The 20,189-nt window shown below is 40.3% G+C and overlaps 2 protein-coding genes across 4 annotated transcripts; one reads left to right on the top strand and one right to left on the bottom strand.

Annotated features, from left to right (window-relative positions):
- Positions 1 to 324: 324 nt before the first annotated feature.
- Positions 325 to 10,260, bottom strand: phf23b (PHD finger protein 23b). Of its 2 annotated transcripts, none has more exons than XM_088347087.1 (5): positions 9,737 to 10,260; positions 7,343 to 7,374; positions 7,184 to 7,276; positions 3,632 to 4,151; positions 325 to 2,021 (listed from the first exon to the last, which is right to left on the bottom strand). In XM_088347087.1, the coding sequence occupies exons 1-5, from the start codon at positions 9,762 to 9,764 to the stop codon at positions 1,828 to 1,830; spliced, it is 867 nt and encodes a 288-aa protein (XP_088203213.1). In that variant the 5' UTR covers positions 9,765 to 10,260; the 3' UTR covers positions 325 to 1,827. The 2 variants fall into 2 exon arrangements, with proteins under 2 accessions (XP_088203213.1, XP_088203212.1); XM_088347086.1 differs by lacking the exon at positions 9,737 to 10,260 and adding an exon at positions 9,014 to 9,141.
- On the top strand, positions 9,741 to 18,997 carry elp5 (elongator acetyltransferase complex subunit 5). 2 transcript variants are annotated; one of them, XM_088347084.1, is made up of 8 exons: positions 9,741 to 10,615; positions 10,688 to 10,748; positions 10,817 to 10,897; positions 11,059 to 11,270; positions 18,265 to 18,434; positions 18,499 to 18,579; positions 18,688 to 18,788; positions 18,858 to 18,997. In XM_088347084.1, the coding sequence occupies exons 1-8, from the start codon at positions 10,531 to 10,533 to the stop codon at positions 18,958 to 18,960; spliced, it is 894 nt and encodes a 297-aa protein (XP_088203210.1). In that variant the 5' UTR covers positions 9,741 to 10,530; the 3' UTR covers positions 18,961 to 18,997. The 2 variants fall into 2 exon arrangements, with proteins under 2 accessions (XP_088203210.1, XP_088203209.1); XM_088347083.1 differs by having other exon boundaries at positions 10,259 to 10,615; positions 11,059 to 11,315.
- Positions 18,998 to 20,189: the final 1,192 nt, after the last annotated feature.

Here is a 20,189-nt window from a genome sequence, read left to right as displayed (position 1 = left end):
AAGCACTATTCTTTAAAAAAAAAAAAACAAAGAATAAAATTTATTGATTGCACTATTGTTATAACTTAGGCCTGACTCTAAGCACTCGGGGTTCAAGGTTCAGGGGTTCTACTTAGGAGGCGCATCACTGTTTTAAGAGTTGCACTTCGGTGACATCCAGTGGACATATTTAAAACTGTTTAAATTGTTAGATGACGCTTCACTATAGACCGGGACTGTTTTCTCCTAGGATCTACACAAATTTTGACTTCACAACGGTGAACTTCACCCAAAATGTGACAAATTTCCATGCAACAAAACCATACAGCATACTCTGCTTCAGTGTTATTTTCCTAAAGACTTTTATTTTTTGGACTACGATTAAAGAAAACAATGGACTGCAGAAAATATAGATTTTTGCATTGGCTTTCACATATGTACATTTGTCAAATATGTACACCCCTCCCCCACACACACATAATCAAAAACCGCCCGAAAACAGCCAAGACATTCCCCGACATAACAAACAAACCAGATGCGTTTTTTTTTCGGGGCTCGAAAAATAACAAACAAATCAATTCCGGCCATAAATCCCCAACATTTGCTATGAGGAGCCATTTTGAAACAGGAAAAAAAAGGCATTTCTAAGCGCTATGTCACAAATGTACTTCCCTGCCCGTTCCCAAAAAAGTGCAATACTCCAGTTGTCTTGTGTGCTAATTTCGGGGAAATTTTCTTATTACTGTACTTCCCAAAAAAAAAAAAAAAAAAAAAAAAGTCAGGGTTCCAAAAATAAGAGATTTGTATTCTTTTACCGAAAATATTTTGTGCCGATGAGGCAGATTTACTGTTCCAGACTACCTTGTGTTTTCTTGAACTCATCCAGTGCCATAGATTTATTTTCAGTTTATTACACATATTTTAACTCGGTCAGAAAATGTCGCTTATTTTTTTGTAACTGTACGATATTTTTACTTCAATTTATAACAAAATTAACTCATAATTTAAAAAAATAATTCATATTGTTACACCGTTGTCAGAAAATGTCACTAATTTCAGTTTTTATATTACGACATTTTTCCTAAACTGTCCTCTCGCTCTAAAGGAATGTGATACCCCAAAATGTCACTTTTTTTTCTTCTATAATGATATTTGTACTTAATTTCATAATCTTTTTTGGGGGTGGGGAATCCTTTGTCAGACATTGTCGCTTTAGTTTTAATCTATGATACTTTCACCGTCATCTATAACTTAAATGACACATTTTTCTCTTCAAGCAAGTTTTATATAAATATATAATAATAATAATAAAATATATATATTAAAAAAGTGAATTTGTAAGACTCTCTGAAAAGAGATTTTCTTGGTGGAAGATAAAGCTTAAAGGGACGGTGTGTATTCTCTAACAACAAAATGTGAAGAAAAAAAAACATTCGGATCTTGTTTTTATTTTCTATTTTGGTAGGATATTTCTAAGATGAGCAACATTTTTTGTTGCTTATTTCAAGTGTTTCTCTAATTTCAACTATTAGTGACGAAATTGTACTTTAAGAAAAGCAGATTCAAATGTAAATGCCGTGAAAATACGTCCATGGCACTGAGTGAGGTCAAGTGATATTTGGCATATCAGTTCTTTTGCAATGACTAATAAAACCTCCACCTTTAAAAAATGTCATTTGGGACCCTGGCAGGAGACTCAAAAACCCATAACATATTGTGTCTTGCCTGTGATGCAAGAGGGATAAACCATCATGATTGTCAAAAGAACTGTTTAGGCTGTCGGGAGGAGGAGGGGGGGAGTGGGGGGGACCCGAAAGGAGAATGTTCTTGTGCCGTTTTGGGCTTCTTTTAAGGATTACTTTTGTGAGTCGCGCGCCTGGAGTGCATGCACTTGTGGCAGTAGAAGATGTCGGGGACGTTGGACTTCTTGATCTTCACGCAGGAGAGGTGCACCCAGATGCCGCACTGGTTGCACTCGATCATCGGCCGCCCAGCGAAGGGCTTGCCGCAGTAGCACGTGATCAGGTCCCAAGAATCGTCGCCTGAAACGCAAAAGGGAGGGAGAGGTTGGTATTTCGTTCATTTTACTTTGCAAGAGATCCCAAAATTTGGTGTAGGTTAGCTAAAATACCCCAGGCTAAGAATATACAGAGACACCTCGCTACTTCACGCTTCGGTTATCGCCGGTTCATTGCTTAGCGCGTTTTGAATCGAATAGTCGTGATCAATGAACGTGTTGTGCATTGTTTTCTGGAGCAGACAGCACACAGCAAAAGCTTTAACAGGGGCGGCTTGTGTGTCTGACTGTGATACGCTGGTGCTGTATGTCAAATAGCTGGGCGCGAAGCACGGTGACAACTCATTTTAGCGGCTCGTAACATTGAAAATAAATTCATCAATTAAATCGGACTCAGTGGAAAGTCAGAAAAGCACAAAGAAGCCCTGTGGATTGTTATCGGGTGCGGGAAGCGACTGAGGCGAAGTCAGAAGAGAAAGCAATAGCGAGGCTTACAGATCCCGCTGACTGCTTGTTACGACTATGCTTTGAACTCTCACAAGTCATGCCGGCTGAGTCTGGCTAGTCACCACAGCCAGACCCATTACCCATAAAACTGATGACCTGGAGCTACAAATCATGGAAAACTGCTACATTCTTTATGCTCATGTTATAATCATCAAGAAGACATGGCTCAATCCGAGGATCCTCGATGCTAGCATGCAGCTAGCAGGCTGCACTCTACAAGCACTTAGTTACAATGAAAGGAAAAGCCATTCAATGTCATTATCCTATTGTATAATGACAACAAAAACCATTCCTTCAACCGCAACTCAGTATTCCGTTTCTAGTTGTAGATCTATAGTTGCTCTTTTGCTACAGTCGTGCATAGAATATTTTACGGATGTCTAATAAATACATTTCTACTTCGCTAGGTTTTGACTGTCGCTTATTGACAAGATAACTATCTGTTTAATTGGACCACGATGCCCATTGGAGGAAGCCTCTGGGCAGTTTTAAAGAGTGGACTAAATAAACGAGTGCTAAGGGAGGCAGCCTGAGTACTGGGAGCATGCAGATGTGATTTGGGAGTAAAGGAAGAAGTCTCTCCAGGACAATTTAATTGCTCGTTTTCCTCTAATCTTTGATTTTTGATCCTTTTTTACAATTTATAAAGTTTTCATTACATTATGTAAAATCTCCACTGTATTCCACGTTAAAGGCATATGCACCAATAAGTCCTCTGCTGTGCTATTATAACACCAAAATCCAGCAACATTCATGACGTAGTAAATTTTGAAATTGTCAATCAATAAATTCCAGACTACAGAGCGCACATGATAAAAAGCCGTATGCTCAAATTCGGAACGAAACTCAACTTTGCCTTTTTCGGAGCGGCACCGGATTATAAACCGCCAGTTTAGACAGTCATCAAAAGGAACTCATTCAAAATCCATTTCTTACACACCTGGCGCCAACTGCGGAAGGGAAATTGGCCTTGACACCTTTGGCTGCCAAACGCCATCGGCGTCTAGAGAATATAGTTAGACAAACCGGTCTGTGCTACAGAAAAGCTTGCCGACCATTGCCCTATATGAAAGAATGAGGCCCCGCTCACCGATGGGGGCCTCCCCTGACAAAAAAAAAGCAGCCTACCTGACTCCACCATAATGTCCTCGTCGGCGATCCAGGTCTCGCCCTCGCTGGAGCTCATCTCGGCGTCCCCGCCGGGGTCGCTCGGCGGCGACTTGTCCTGAGCGGGGTGCGGGCCGGGACCGCCGCGTACAGGACGCCACTCCTCAGAGTCGCTGTGCGCGTTTGGCGAGCTCTTGAGCTTTTTGGCTTTAGGCTGCTTGGAGTTCTTGCTGCGCTTGATGCGCGGCCGTTTTTCGCCCTCGCTGCTGCCGCTGTCGGCCCCCGGCAGCGACGGCCTCTTGAGCTTTTTGTCCTTTTTGCGCTCGGGTTTGGGGCCGCTCGCTTGGCTCTCGAACATGCGCACGTTGTCCAGCAGAGCGCCGTCGGGGTGCAGGCTTTTGCCCTTGTTAGCGCGCGCTTTGTGGACGAACGTGTGGATGGTGTGGATGTCTGGGCTGCCGTCGGCCCACGTGCTGCTCATGCCGCCGTCCGCCGACGAACTGTGGCCGGAGCTGGATGACGTCGGGGACCATGAGCTTTCCTGACAGAAACAAATTCATATGTTCATTAAAGGCAATCCCAAATTCTTTAACAAGCAAAATATGAGGAAATAGCACATGTTTTTAGCATAAAACTGAAATATTTTAGCGATATACAGTAATCTCTCGCTACTTTGCATTTTGATTAGCGATGGGTCTTTGTTTTTCGGAGTTTAGATTGTCTGTATTGTAATTTCTTTCAACGTATCATGCAGTGTGTCCTGAGCAGACAGCACACAGCAAATGCTCTCACGGGGGGAGGTTAGGGAGGACTTTGTGTGCTGTGTGGGCGTGACCATGTGCTCGACTATGATAGGTTGGTGTAGGCTGTCAGTCAGACAGCGGGCCAGGCGCTAAGGCTACATGATTTTAGGGGAAAAAAAACGTAATTGCGATTTTTCAGACTTGCAGACGCGTTTTTGATTTTAAAAAGGGCATTTTCTCAGCTAGTTTCGTTTTATGTAAGACCTTAATCAGTGACATGCAAACTTACCTAGAGATTACCGAGTTACCGACAGAGTATACAAAATAAACACTACAAATCAACAAATAAAAACAGAATTGCAGTTAAATAATTGGACTTAAGTCACTATAAAAAAAATACAAGGACATTGGAGGGCTTCTTTCAGAATATGAAAGTTATTTAGAGAGCGGCTAAGTAGCTCCAAGCGAGCATCAGGTTACGTCAAGTGGAGCCAGGTCTCCGCAATGTTTAAAATACAACCGTCCCGAATGTAGCAGTTCCCGCGTGTTGCAGCTCCAGGTCATCCATTTGATGGAAAATGGATCTGGCATTGGTGAAATACATGCTCCGCGGGGGTATCTTACGAGGGTTGCTACGTAGATTAGCCGTAGCAGTAGGCTGGACCTGCAGCCTTCTCTCCCGACAACGCCTTAGTTGTTTCCCAGACGCGGATAACAATCTAGGCAGCACCCGCTGGTAAGCACCATTTCTTTACGCTCTTCTGACTTTCCCCAGAATCCGTTTTAATTCATTCATTTTCAATGTAACGAGTTGCTAAGGTCGTGCATTCGGGGCATATATTGCATGCAAATTTTGCCCCCACATATTTCTTCTTTTTAATTGTTAATGTTACATGAAAATGGTCAAAGTAAGAAAAGGCCTGCTTCGAGTCCAAATGCCAACCCAAACCCCAAGAAATTTGAACGTGTCTAAAAAATAAAATAAACATGCCAGGAGATGGGTAGAGGTTCCAGATAGCGCGCAGCTTGTTGAAGTATGTATGAACAATTCCCAACTAAGTTCAAAGAGCCTTTATGATTGTTTTAGTGATTATTGTTTGCAACGACATTAGAAATGGCTCTCCAGTGTAAACACGTTCTCAAGACTCAAAAGACAAATAAGATAAGAAATTGTCAGCATGAATAGGCAAAAATATTTACAAGGTAGTGTTTGGAGACTAGCCTAGGTTGTTATAATATATTTCATTTATTAAAATTGATTCATGGCAACAGGTCCGTTATTTTTTATGAGACTGAAAAAAAGATTTTGAATGTAATTATTTTAAATTAATATTTAGTGGTTAAAATGTCAAATAGTGATGGACAAATGGAAACACTTGTGATATTGATTGATTCCTCTAAATGGCACTGTGTTTAAAAATGCACTGGACATGTATTGAACTAGCCTTTGTATTTAAACCAAGCGCATCCAAAGGAGTAAAAGTGAACCTTTTGTCTATATTTTCAGAATTTTCATTGAATATTGTTTGCTACAAACTGGCGGAATAAACTATGCAAATTTTCAAAGTTTTTGGAATCACTGTAAGACTGAGGGCAAAAACCTATTAAAAAAATACTAAATAAAATAAATCAAACAGCAATATTTTTGTCAGAATCTCATATCGGTGCACACCTTATAGTAAATAGAATATTTCTATGAAAGCACTCATTTCCAAGGCCTTACTGAAGTTAAAATTACACCAAAAGTCATTGTAGCCATTAAATCTTTTACCATAATGCTTGTTTTACTACATAGTAAGTTGTCTGTTATTTTGATAGTGACTAAAGATGGATGCAAAGATAAAAAAAGTGCATTTGGTAGTTTCTGTGTTTATTTGATACGAAAACACAATTCAGAGTTTTGTGGGTCTTGGAAGAGGTGTCAATGTTTCAAATGGGCTGGCATTCAAGAGGATACTTTTGAAACTGCGCTTGGCTATGAGAGTAAATTTTAACATTTTAGCAAAAGATACTTTGCAACAAGCCTGAAAATAGGCAATACTCGCTCATTTAACGTGCCTTTACTCATACCTTGATCAGCAATATCAAAAACCATGAAATGTAATACTATAAATGTACATTTCATAAAGCAGGTACGTTTCTTCGCTTACTCGAGGTTGGCCAACAGTCGACCGGGTTGCTACAGCTGAAAGCAAGTCAAATTCAAGGCCTTTTAAGACTTCTTTAATGCCGTTTGAAATCAAATTTCGGACCAAGTCAACAATAACAAAAAACAACAATTGAAACAAACCAACCAAAATTAGCACATTACTTTATTTTATTATATATTATTTTAAACATGTCTTTATTATAATTTGTTCTTTAAATCAAATTTTTGTCCATTGAAAAACAGCTCTGTTTAAAGTTTTAGACATGGAAAACAATAAATGAAAAAGATGTTTACAGTACAGCAGTCACAACTGGCAAATAACTATTAATTCCATAGAAATCTTCTGCTACATTGATGAGCATTCTTATCACGAAAAAAAAAGACATTTTTATTAAATCTTTTTAATTAAAATAAATATAAATCTTGTGTTTGCACAATTTTAAGACTTTTGAAAATTGGATTTAAGACATTTTAATGCCAATTAAGGCCTTATTTTTAGATTAATGAATGAATGCTTTTTAAGACTTTTCAAGGATCAGCGGAAACCCAGGTTGACATCTGATATTTGGCATAGTTTAAGGGTAAGAATAGAAGTTAGCTCGTCACAAATGCAAAGCAGAATCAAAAGTTGAAAAGCAATTATCAATGATTAATAAAATGAATGCTGAAATCGACACATACCTCTTTGGGGCTGGGGATGTAACCAGCGTAAGCCAGGACAAAACTGCAGAACTTGTTGAAATCTTCAACAGTCCTCCTCTTCCTCTCTGGGGGCTACACAAAATGAATACTTAGTTATTGTTGATTTTTCAAAACAGACAATCTAGTTCAAGTACTTACCAAGGGTTCAGTTTTACACGTCAAAAGCGAGTCTGTGGGCAGAGAAAGACAAATTGGTAAACTGATAACACTTTGCAATATCATATGGAGTCACTGTGTGGTATGCTGGGAGCATGGCAGCGGACAGAGAAAACAGAGAAATCAAAGCAGCCCAGATGATTACCGGCTGCTCTCTCCCCAGTCTAGAGAACATCGCCCGCTTGCGATACCCCAAGAGCCTACGTTATAAAGGACTCTTTCCAACTCGGCCACCACCTGTTGCAGTCTGGTAAGCAAGACAAGTCCCTTAAAAAACCGCTACAGGCTCAGAGACCGCTTCTCCACCCAGGCCTTCACCACCCTCAACAAGCGTAGAATATTGTGAAACCGTATCTAAACTGAAAATGTATACCGTGCAACGTATTTGGGGATTTTTGTTGCTGCTAAATGTTAACACACTTCTTTCGATTCCCCCTATGTTCCGGTACGCAGCCTTTGCTCTGAAAATGCTGGTCTACTAGTAATCCCAAGAGCCAAAAAGAGATCCGCAGGTTCAAGAGCGTTCTCCAATCGGGACCCAGTGCTGTGGAATGCTCTTCCCCCCCGAGATTCGATCTGCAACCTCAGTGGAAATGTTTAAATCTAAGCTCAAAACACACTGCTATTCTATAGCATATGAATAACCTATATTTTATGTTGACAATATATGTTTTTTAATTTGTTATTGCAACAACCATTGCAGCCTGGTCATCCTGGAAAGGGGATTACCTCATGTGCAGTCCCCTCTCCAAGGTTTCTTCATTTTCCTCATCTTGAGGTTTTGAGTTTTTCCTTGCCCTCATGTAGGTTTTAGATCGGGGATAGTGTAATAATAGTTTGTGGTTTGCAACAATCTGTGGTCTGTGCAGCCCTTTGAGACTCTTTGTGATTAGTGGCATCACAAATAAACATGACTTGACTTATTGCACTACTTTACGATACACAATTTGATAGGAAGCACTATTATTAATCATGGAGTCAAGTCAAGTTTATTTGTGCAGCCTTTCATCACAAAGAGTTTCAAAGGGCTGCACAGACCACATATTATAGCAAACCACAGACTATTATGACACCACCCCCTTATCTAAAACCTACATGAGGGCAAATACAGATATTGTCAACATAAAATTTAGGTTATTCATATGCTATAGAATAAAAGTGTGTTTTAAGTTTAGATTTAAACAGTTCCACTAAGGTTGCAGATCGAATCTCAGGCGGAAGAGCACTATGATTGCAACTTTGACCAGTCTCTAAGGACTAAGCAATTTTTTATAATGTTTTCTCTTTAAAGTCTTTAGTACATGAGTTCCATGTCCGATCTCGTCGCATAAAATGTATTACTACGTTAATATCAATGACAATAATGCCACTTCGATTCAATTCAAAAGATTAGTTATCTAAAACGATTTCCCAAAATGTGGAGGCTACTCTATTATATAAAGCAATCTTACAAACCTGCAATGAAAACAAGCGATATAAATGGTGGTACAAGCCTATATAACCTTATAGAAAATCAATGCTATTCTTGATCATTGCATCCCGCTCCACTGGGTGGCTAACTAACGCTAGCATTAGTCGCTAGACGGCTCAATCGCTCGGGGGGATTATTCAACGATACTCGCAGAGTAATTCGGGTGATAAAATAAAACCCACAGACAAAACCAGGGCGACATTGCGCGGTAGTTCTCCACGATGTGGACATTTGAAGTGTGCATTTAGGTCCTTGGTTGGCCCGGCCGGAACAAATGACAACGTGTTAGAAATTTAGCCTTTGAACAAAGTTAACATCAATCGACACTCGTGCCATCAAACGCAAAAGGAGGCATCTTTCTCAACGTCGTCGTTCGACATCGATGAAAGAAAAGAATAATGAACGTCACAGATGGGCAGAGTTGCTTTAGCCTTTAGCGGCTAACGTGCTAATTCCACCGACGCTCGTGGTAAAAGGCGTCTCAATGTCGCCCGTCAACTCGGCGTTCAACGTCGCCAGTCGACGTGCATTGAAATTATACATATTTAATCACATCAGCATCGAAATTATTAGAATTTTAATCTTGAGGGGGGGGGGGGTAGGGCTATGTCTGCTAGTTCGGCGCCGTTATCGAGACCACCCTATCGCCGCGTTTTCACACCGAAAAGAGACACTTTGATTGAAAAGAAACATAGTGTTGATCGTCAACAAAAGTGCATTTAAATGACGATGAATCGAGTTATCATCCAACCGACTTTGAGGAAAATTAAGAACTTTGATGAACGCAAGAGAACGTAACCCCGACGCTAGCGCTGGCCTTTCAAAATGTCAATTTCCCCTCAGCAAACGCACAAAAGCCACATAAAGCTTCATTTATGACTCGTTCGTCAATAAAACAAACATACCTTGGTGCTCGGACATTATGTCGAGCATTGTCCCTTCGACGAGAAGGCCTTAAGGTCCGAGAATCGGAACCAGCAAGCGGGCTGGGTATCCGAAACGAGGCGACCGTCGTACTCAGCCTTCTCCCAGCGTGACCACGATGAAATTCTTCGCTGAGTACCGGAGCACCGATGTGGGGGAAACACGCAAAATAAAACGATCGTACACAAAAAAACACGAGGGAAAATAACACTTTGCTGCGTCTTGCTTCGGGCAGCTGTCACCGCGCTATCGACACTACAGGGGGGGGAACTACATTTTCTATGGCTTGTACTATCCCTCTGTATTTAAAATCGATGCCTCCGCCGTACTGCTCGAGTATAAAACATCATTAAATCGAAGTCCGTGACATAACACCGCAAAAATATCCGATCAAGAAATATTGTTTGTATCTTCGAGCTTTCGTAATGGAGCAACGCGAAAGGGAATCCTGCCCACAGGTCTGCGCGCGGTAGAAGCCTGTAGTCGTCTGCGAATTCGGAACCCTAAAGGACTATGGGTAATGAAGTTTGATTGGGGTACTGAGTTGACAAGGATTTGGTGTACCTATACTACATTTCCCACCTTGCACTAAAACAGAAAATCTCCTTTGCCAACGCGATTATGCCCAAACATATTTTGGAAGAGGCACTTCGCTTGTTTATACGTTTTGGAAGTTGATCTAAGTTGGAACGATCTTGCAGGAATGATGTTTCATAATTGTATTCTATTTTGAGGCGTTTTCCGTCATGAATTCCATTGCCACCGTTGTAGGCGTATGCTAATTAGCTTTAGCATTGGCAGAACCATGTTGCATGACTTGCTGCAAGGGCTAGAACCTGGAGGTTTTCTTATCATAAAAGGTACTCAGCCTTGGACTCGAATTTAATTACAGTTGCCGAATAAAGACTAACAAAATCTTTATTTCATCTAAGATTCCAGTTGCTTTTCGGGTCGACGTCTTCTCTGGAGCTTTATCAAGGCTGCATTGACGAGGTTAATAACAAGTGGATAAGCATCTAATTGACTTTACTTAAGATGTGAATACATGCTGTGAATTTAAGGGGGGAAGATGTCCATGTGCTCAGCTTTGAAGCAAATGAGAGTGAGCTGGAGACGGGCTTCAATGAATCACCCATTGAAAGGTATTTCCAACCCAAAAGATCATCAGGGGAAATTGTTATTGTGGTCTGTACAATGATTTCAGACATTTTGGTATAAGGGGTATACAAATAAACATGACTTGATTTTAAATCAATATTTTGTGTACTGACAGCATCATTTTGTGGGTTATTTTTCATTTTAGGCTTCACTTTCACAACGCCTACAGTGACCCCCTGGGCTGGGCTGGCTGTGACACCTTCAAGGTTGAGCAGTTCTGTGTTGAGGGAATCCTAAAGCTCCTCAAGCCGACCTCCCAAGCGAAGCCATCTATTTTAATCATCGACTCACTTTCCTGGATTTTGAGACATGTTGACCCCACTAAAGTCTGCAAGACTCTCCAGCAGCTGAAAAATGGTGATCGGCAGCTGAAACATGGTGATCGGCAGTCATATGAAAAAGGTTGGGAAGCCCTGATTGTTTAAGATTTTCCTTTACAAACCATAGGTTTATCGGATCAGCAATTTTAGTCAAATATATCACAAAGCAGACAAATATCGATTGTCTGCGAAAATGGCTTTGTTACGATCCACAGAATCAGAATCCAACTGTGTAATATATTTATTCCAAAACACGCGATAATGCGGACAAATACATAGGAATCCGCCTAAAACATCTGTGCTTCGTTGGAAGTTGCTTCTTGTAATCCGTTCGTTTCGCCTCATTATTTTCGTTTCAAATAAACACTCGAAAAATGATTCCCAATATGGTAATTAGCCCTCCCATTTCAGATGACACCTACTGTATTCAATGATGAGGGTATGTTCATTCTAGATTTATTCATGCACAAAGCGTGAAGTTACATAAAACCTGCGTCTTCCTCGACACAAATATTCCACCTGTCTCACTCTTACCTTTAAATCAAGAGGTTGCAGGTTCGATTCCCAGTCCCTGCGTGTTATATGTCGGAGTATCCTTGGGCAAGACACTGAATCCCTAATGCCCCTGATAAGCAGGTTGTTGCCTTGCATGGCTGACGCTGCTATCGGTGTGAATGGGTAAGTGTGAAGTACAATGTAAAGCGCTTTGGGAGGTTTTCATTTACTTTAAAGTGCTATATAAATGCAGACCATTTACAGTTACATTTACCAATATAGTGACATTCGGAATTAAAATAAAGTTTATAGGGCTTACCGAAAGTGCGCAATATATACTTAAACAAAAGATCCCCTTTTGCAGAAATTGCAGCCACACTGTTCCCATAGCTTCCAATGAGGGTCTTCTTTAGGTGTGTCCAAGTCAAACGGACTGAAGACCAATGAAAAAAACCTGCGACAAACTGCGGGTCATAGAGATCAAATGTTAAAACATTTTAAAATGCGATTATACAGTTTTCATTTTTTGCAGGTGGTTTTGGTCCCCATTAACCGGGTCTAAAAAATAATAAAATAAAATAATTAAAAAAAAAAAATTAAGCATTTTTGAAGGGGCGTCGCTACTTGGCGGATTTTCGCTTTTCGCGGGTGGTTTTGGTCCCCATTAACCGCGATAACTGAGGGATTACTGTAGTCTATTGAACCTTATTGAGTCTACTTAAAACTTAACAAATATATTACAAAATGACCTGTTAAATAAAGCGATATTTTCTAATGGCCCTGTCAGTAATTCTTAATTTTCATCAGGCACAAAGGACAAATTTATTGTATATACAAAGGCACAAGAAGTACCCTACACTTATAGTTTGTTTTTTTAGCAAAAGTGGGCTACATTTACACCCCCCAGGAAATTGTAACTTTTTCATCATTTACGCAACTGAAATTTGTTTAATAGAATTTTAAAATAATTCCCAAAAACAACACTTTCTTCAGGCAGCACGGCGGCGCAGTGCTTAGCGCATGTGCGGCACAGTTCATGTCATGGGAACCTCCTGCGTGGGTTCAAATCCAGCTCCAGACTTCCTGTGCGGAGTTTGTATGTTCTCCCCGTGCTTGCGTGGGTCTCCTCCGGGCACTCCGGTTTCCTCCCACTTTCCAAAAAACATGCATTTCAGGTGAATTGGCCGTTCCAAGTTGTCCCTAGGTGTGAATGAGCGAGTGAGTTGTCTGTCCCCGTGTGCCCTGTGATTGGCTGGCAACCAGTTCAGGGTGTCCCCTGCCCACTGCCCGGAGATGGCTGGGATGGGCTCCAGCCCCCCGCGACCCTAATAAGGATAAGCGGTACAGCTGATGAGATGAGATGAGATGAACACTTTCTTCAAGGAGAAAAAACATACAGTGGAAAAATACACCACGATTCCATGTGCATGGTACACCAATGGATCAAGATCATCTCAGGTGCCATAATAAACCTTATCTGGCCCGCGGGCCTTGACTTTGACATGTTGGCTTGATTCTGGTTGTAGATATTTTTCACCATTCTTCTTCCCAAAAATATTAGTTCTGTCTGGTTTGACTGTTCCCATGCATGGACAGCCTATTTTAAATCACACCAGCTTTTTAGTAATACCCCGGTCTAGGGACTGATATTGCCATTCCAGAAGGTTGCACGTGTTCCTCTACTTGAATGCCTTAGTAGAACTTGAGCAGTTTTTAGGGTTCATAGTCTTGAAATAGCCAGCCCCAGCGCAACTTCGTCTTTGTCACAGATTCTTGAACATTGTTCGTAAGTCGTAAGTCTAACAAGATCGCCAGCACCTCCACTGGCGACACAGCACGATGGAACCACCTACAAAATTTATTGTGAGAAGTAAGTGCTTTTCCTGGAATGCTGTGTTCTTCCACTATGCATACCGCCCCGTACGTCCAAATAACTCAATCTTAGTTTCATCAGTCAAAAGCATCTCATTTCAAAATCAAACTGGCTTGTCCAAATATGCTGTAGCAACTCTTTTTATGGCATGTGTGCAGAAAAGGCTTCTGCCCCATACTCTCCCATACAGCATCTCCTTATGCAAAGTGTTCGAATAGTTGAATTACGCACAGGTCCCGTATCTGCAGCCAGACCATGTTGTAGTCCTACAGAGCTGGTCTGTGGGTTGAGTTTGAATGTTATCACAATCCTTTGCCTCTGCCACTCCGATTAACTAGAACCGTGCCTGTGCCTTTCGATTTCCTTACTATGTTTATTTCTCCTAGCGGAAACTGACAGCTGAAATCTCAGAGCTAGCTTTATGTATCCGACCCCTGAACCCTGATGTTTAATAACCTTTGTCTTTAGGTCATTTGACAGTTGTTTATAGGCTCCCATGTTGCCAATCTTCAGAGGAGATGCAAAAAAGAGAACAACTTGCAACTGGCCACCATAAATACCCTTTCTGATGACTGGCTTCACATGTGAATGTAAGTCAAGGGTCAATTAGCTTACCAAACAAATGTCGTACCCCAATAATTTGTGCTGAATATCTTCAATAAAACAACAATGGTGCCCAAATGTATGCACCTCCCTACTTTTGTAAATGTAACTATTACACACTCTTTAAATCCTTAAAACCATTGGTTCTCAACTGGTCTTGAGACTATCACCCATCATTCCACTTTTAATGACAAGCTGCGCCCCCAAATCAAGAAAAAAAATCCACTTCCAAAATGTATCCAAAGAAAGTACTGCAGTTTGGAGCTGAGACAATAGAATATATTCTCTTCTCTTTCTTTTTTCCCCCCCAAAAAAGAATGACCAGTAAAAACAAAACAACATCAAGTAACCTATGTTCATATAAGCCTACATCTCGTATAAATGACCCCCTAAAACTGCTTTAAAATTGTCACATACTCAATGAAATTCAAAATATTAATAAAACCTGTACTGAAACATCCATAATTATTTGATTATGTCTATAATAAGCAACATTACACTGTTTAAAAGCTAAAAATATAACATTTTAAACCCATTTACTGTACCTTCCAGCAGTGCTTAAATGGCAGACCCATGTACATCATTTTTGTATTTCACAATCGTTTCCTTCTTTGACTCTCGTTGTTGTCACTCTTCCACTTCTTCTTTTCCTTATCACTGATGTTCTTGGGACCCATTTTGTAGGCAATAAAAGGAAATAAAAACAAATCACAATAAAATGCGATGTGGTCCCTCTGAAACGCGGCATTAACTGAACAGGTAGAAGAGATCAAGCAGGGCACTATTGCCATCTGCTGTTATGGAATTTGATTGACCCTCTGTTTTTTCTTATTAGCATTAATTTGCCAAGTCAAAGGCCAGCAATACTCTGAAAACGGGCCCACAACCCTGTTTTGGGTCCGACCTCCTTGATACAGAAACACTGCTTTAAAGCAGCAGCATCTCCAAACGGAAGAGCAGCTTCAGCGACAGACTGCTGTCACAGTCTTGCTCCACGGACAGACTGAGGATATCATTTCTTCCTCATGCCATGAGGCCCCTTAATTCCACCCGGGGGAGTAAAAGCCCACATTAAACCACACCCCCACATTGCATATTACCCTATTTTTATTACAGTGTGTATTTGATGTAGCACTATTTAAATACTCTATATCAACATGTTACATTGGGTATTTATGTATTATATTCCTTTTACTTTATTATTGTTTTATTTTCAACAGAAGGATGAAGTGAGAATTTCCCTACGGAGATGAATAAAGTATCTATCTATCTATCTATCTATCTATCTATCTATCTATCTATCTATCTATCTATCTATCTATCTATCTATCTATCTATCTATCTATCTATCTATCTATCTATCTATCTATCTATCTATCTATCTATCTATCTATCTATCTATCTATCTATCTAAACCTAATTTGACTTCTTAAATATCACTTGGTTTGTCTGCTATATATGTTTAAATTACGGTAAATTGCTGATCCCAACAGCCACTGATTTAGGAAGGAAAATCTTGAAAATTATCAGGAGTTCCCAAACGTTTTCAAATGACAGTGTATGCCGTAAAATTCTGACTATTACCTACGACTTTTTTCCAAAGCTTTCAACACTGCGGCTTTTGCAATGATGCGGCTAATTTATGTAGTTTTTCTAATGGCCGCCAGGGGTGCCCTAGCAGTAGAGGTAGAAGCGAGTGACGTGAAACATATACTGTATGTCGAGAAAGAGGCAAGTTTAATGTAACTTTGATATATCGCATGGGGTATTTCAGTGACTGGTGACATCGTCCAGACACATATTTTTTTTAATCGTAAGTCTGGCGGCCCACCGGCGGGCCTTCTGAACATAAAGGGATTTATGTACCGTATATCATTAAAACATTTTGTGTACCGTCGTTCTTGGTATTATCTCATATTTTAATGTTTGCACATGCGGCTTATAGTCAAGTGCGGCTTATGTATATCCTAAATGTTTTTCCTTGAACAATGTGCTGGGTGCGGCTAATAATCAGGTGCGCCTTTATAGTCCGAATTTTACGGTAATCAGTTTGTTTCCAGAAGAACTCAAAAATAGTTTTTGAATTTCGAGGTATTAGTCCACTTTTAACATGCCCCACAGGAGGGTTAATTTGTTAAACTGCAGTACATACCCTCGTAGCATGTTGTTTTTTTTGGTGTGGGGGGGGGTGTTAATGGGTTACACAATGCATGTCAGTGTACATTTTTAGAAGGTGAACTTAATGTGTAATAACTAAGTCATTAAGGAATATTTTTTGACTTCCACCCATTCTAAATGTTCAGTGGCAGAAGACCTTTACATACTTATACATACATATTTATTTATTTTTGTACAAAGATGGATATTATTTACATTTATTTATCCAAACATGCCAATTTACAGTGGTTTGCAAGCAAAATTTGTATTTGGCGCCACCACCTGGTGTAGCGGTGTGAATACTCAACAACATATTTTACTTTGCATACAATTGAAGAGAACTGAAGAGAAAAATACCAACATCCTGGAAAATGCATTGAAATACACCATGATTATGATAGATAAAAGATCATAATGGATGTCTATATGTCCAAATCATGTACATAGCATATTTTGTGTATAGTATGTAGTTGGCTCCCAAATGCAATCACATATAAATCACAGCAAAATGTCATTTTGAACATTTACATGTTTTCACAACCCGGGGAAAACTTGAGCTCCCCAAGTGTTTACCTTTTATTACTCTCGTTGATTCAAAATCCCACAAAAACGTAAAAAATTACTTCATATGTACAGTGGCTTGCGAAACCATTTGGCCCCCTTGATCTTTGTGACCTTTTGCCACATTTCAGACTTCAAACATCAAGATACAAAACTGTAATTTCTTGTGAAGCATCAACAATAAGTGGGACACAATCATGAAGTGGAACACACTTTATTGAATATTTTAAACTTTGAACAAATAAAAAACAAAAAAGTGGGTGTGCAAAATCATTCAGCCCCTTTACTTTCGATGCAGCAAACTCTGTCCAGAAGTTCAGTGAAGATCTCTGAATGATTCAATGTTGATCTAAATGACTAACGATGATAAATGGAATCCACCTGTGTGTAATCAAGTGTCTGTAAATGCACCTGCACTGTGCCTGTTTAGAGCGCAGAGAGCATCATGAAGAACGGGTAACACACCAGCAGGTCCGTGATTTTGGCAACAATGCAAGATGTTATGTTTGGCGTAAAAGCAGCACAGCTCATCACCCTCAACACACCATCCCCACAGACACACGTGGTGGCAGCATCATGGTTTGGGCCTGCCTTTCTTCAGCAGGGACAGGGAAGATGGTTAAAATTGATGGGAAGATGGATGGAGCCAAAAACAGGACCATTCTGGAAGAAAACCTGATGGAGTCCGCAAAAGACCTGAGACTGGGACAGAGATTTGTCTTCCAACAAGATGATGATCTAAAACATAAAGCAAAAGCTACAATGGGATGGTTCACCAAAAAACATATCAAGGTGTTAGAATGGCGAAGTCAAAGTCCAGAACTCAATCCAATTGAGAATCTGGGGAAAGAACTGAAAACTGCTGTTCACAAACGCTTTACATTCACCCTCAGTGAGCTCGAGGTGTTTTGCAAGGAGGAATGGGCAAAAATATCAGTTTCTCGATGTGCAAAAGTGATAGAGACATACCCCGAGTGACTTGCAGCTGTAATCGCAGCAATAGGTGCGGTATGTATTTACTCAATGGGGCTGAATAATTTTGCACACCCACTTTTCATTTTTTATTTGTTAAAAAAGGTTAAAATATCCAATAAAGTGTGTTCCACTTCATGATTCTGTCCCACTTATTGTTGATTCTTATCAAGAAATTACAGTTTTATATCTTTATGTTTGAAGTCTGAAATGTGGCAAAAGGTCACTAAGTTCAAGGGGGCCAAATAGTTTCGCAAGCCACTGTACCTTTTAATGCTCTCGTTGATTCAAAATCCCCCCAAAACATAAAAATGTACTTCATATGTATGTTCATGCCACAAAAGTTAAGTTGGCACCTTTTATACTTCAGGCGGATCAGTGGGAAACATCATCGCTCTCCTCCATTCTGACATGCACCCGCGAGGTACGGTGGGAAGCCTGTGCCACTTGGCTACGTCACTCATCACTGTTGCGGCAGGACCGAGAGGAAATCAAGCAAACATAACCAAGCGTCTCAAGTCAGGAAAGGTTTTGCAAGAGGTAAGAATGAAGTAAAAGACGGAGAGTTAAAAAAAAGAATGTTAAAATATTTGGTGATCGATAGGAGGAGGTGTTCTCCATTAAAGACGACCTGACAGTGATGGGACAAAGCAAGCTGAACCGGGCTGAAAAGCATGAACAGAGGGTAAAATAGAATTATGTAGTAATGTTTTTACCTTGGAAATTGGTTACAGTACATAAACATGGTAGAAAAAATTAAAATTTATTTCAGAAATGAAAATTGTTCTTGCAGGTTGACCCAACAGAAAGTTTGACCTTCAACCTCCGCTTGTCTGAAAGCCAGCGTGAGGCCAAAGAGAGGCTAGATCTTCCCTTTGTCTTCAGCAAAGAAAAGTAAGAGAAACATTCAAGCCTTTTCTTCGGCATGTCTCGATTCACTCTGGTATTGATTTTGGTCGATAGGAAAGCTGCTCTTCTTCACACTGGTTCAGGGAGAATTGTGTACGAGCCTGATGCCAATGACGACTTTGACCAAGAAGATCTGGATGATGATCTTGATGTGTGATCTTTATTTCAAATAAACTGTGTGGTTGGAATCCTTATTGATTGTCTTCCTCCATCTTGGATTAAACGTAGAATAAAGTCATTGTGATAGGTTCAGGTTGTCCACTGCCCAATGCCCGATGAAAAGCTGGGATGGGCCCCAGTACACTCGTAATCCTTGTGAAGTCAAGCTGTGAAGATAATGGCTGGATGCGTAAAGTCAATGTCTGATATATTTATATGGTGTACCGAATATTCTAGAAGACGTTTTTCGGTGCATTTATAGATTTTATTGTGGTATTGTCTATCATTTAAGCTGTTTCTTAATGGTAATATGTTGTTCTGTTACTTTCTTTTCCATAAGGACTTATTTATCAGTGTTTTGGATTTTTTTTTTTTCACTTTTTCCAACTCATTAATTGGCAGGTCGTGCATTTCACCCTTAGGCCTTTCAGTAGTGATACATTCAGATCAATCTAACCCTCAAAAATTTTTGGGCTATAAAACATTTACTGCAGTTACAGCTAGGGTTAGGGTTCAATAATAACCTCATAAAAATGCACTATTTAGGAATATTGCCACATTTTACTCATTATCATTAACAAACATGACATATTTAGAAGTCATTTTTATTTATGTACAGAATGCATCCTCCTTTTTCCTCAAGATTTCAATGTCTCTGTGGTGCAGATTATCCGACAATTTCATTCCCATTCAAGAAGTTCTTTTCACATGCCATCGAAGTTCATGCTAAAAATTGAGCCTCATCTCATCTCGTTTCATTAGCTGCACCGCTTATCCTCAGTAGGGTCGCGGGGGTGCTGGAGCCCATCCCAGCAATCATCAGGCAGTGGGCAGGGGACACCCTGAACTGGTTGCCGGACAATTGCAGGGCACACGGGGACACACAACTCACTCGCTCATTCACACCTAGGGACAATTTGGACCGGCCAATTCACCTGAATTGCATGTTTTTGGAATGTGGGAGGAAACCGGAGTGCCCGGGGAGAACATACAAACTCCGCACAGGAAGTCTGGAGCTGGATTTGAACCCACACAGGAGGTTCCCATGACATGAACTGTGCCGCACATGCGCTAACCATTGCGCCGCCGTGCTGCCCAAAAGTTGAGCCTGTCGTATTTCAAATAAAATTTTACCAGGGATGAAAATGTTTGACAGAAGCAGTGGACACAGGATTTTTTTCTTTCTCTTGTTGTTGTAATCCTTTTGTTACCGTCCCCTATCATATT

The sequence above is a fragment of the Urocampus carinirostris genome, chromosome 11 (genome assembly GCF_059441175.1).
Source record: "Urocampus carinirostris isolate Australia breed hairy pipefish chromosome 11, RoL_Ucar_1.0, whole genome shotgun sequence".
NCBI classification, from domain to species: domain Eukaryota; kingdom Metazoa; phylum Chordata; class Actinopteri; order Syngnathiformes; family Syngnathidae; genus Urocampus; species Urocampus carinirostris.
Note: the sequence above shows the minus strand (reverse complement) of the source record. Positions and strands in the feature narration are given on the sequence as shown.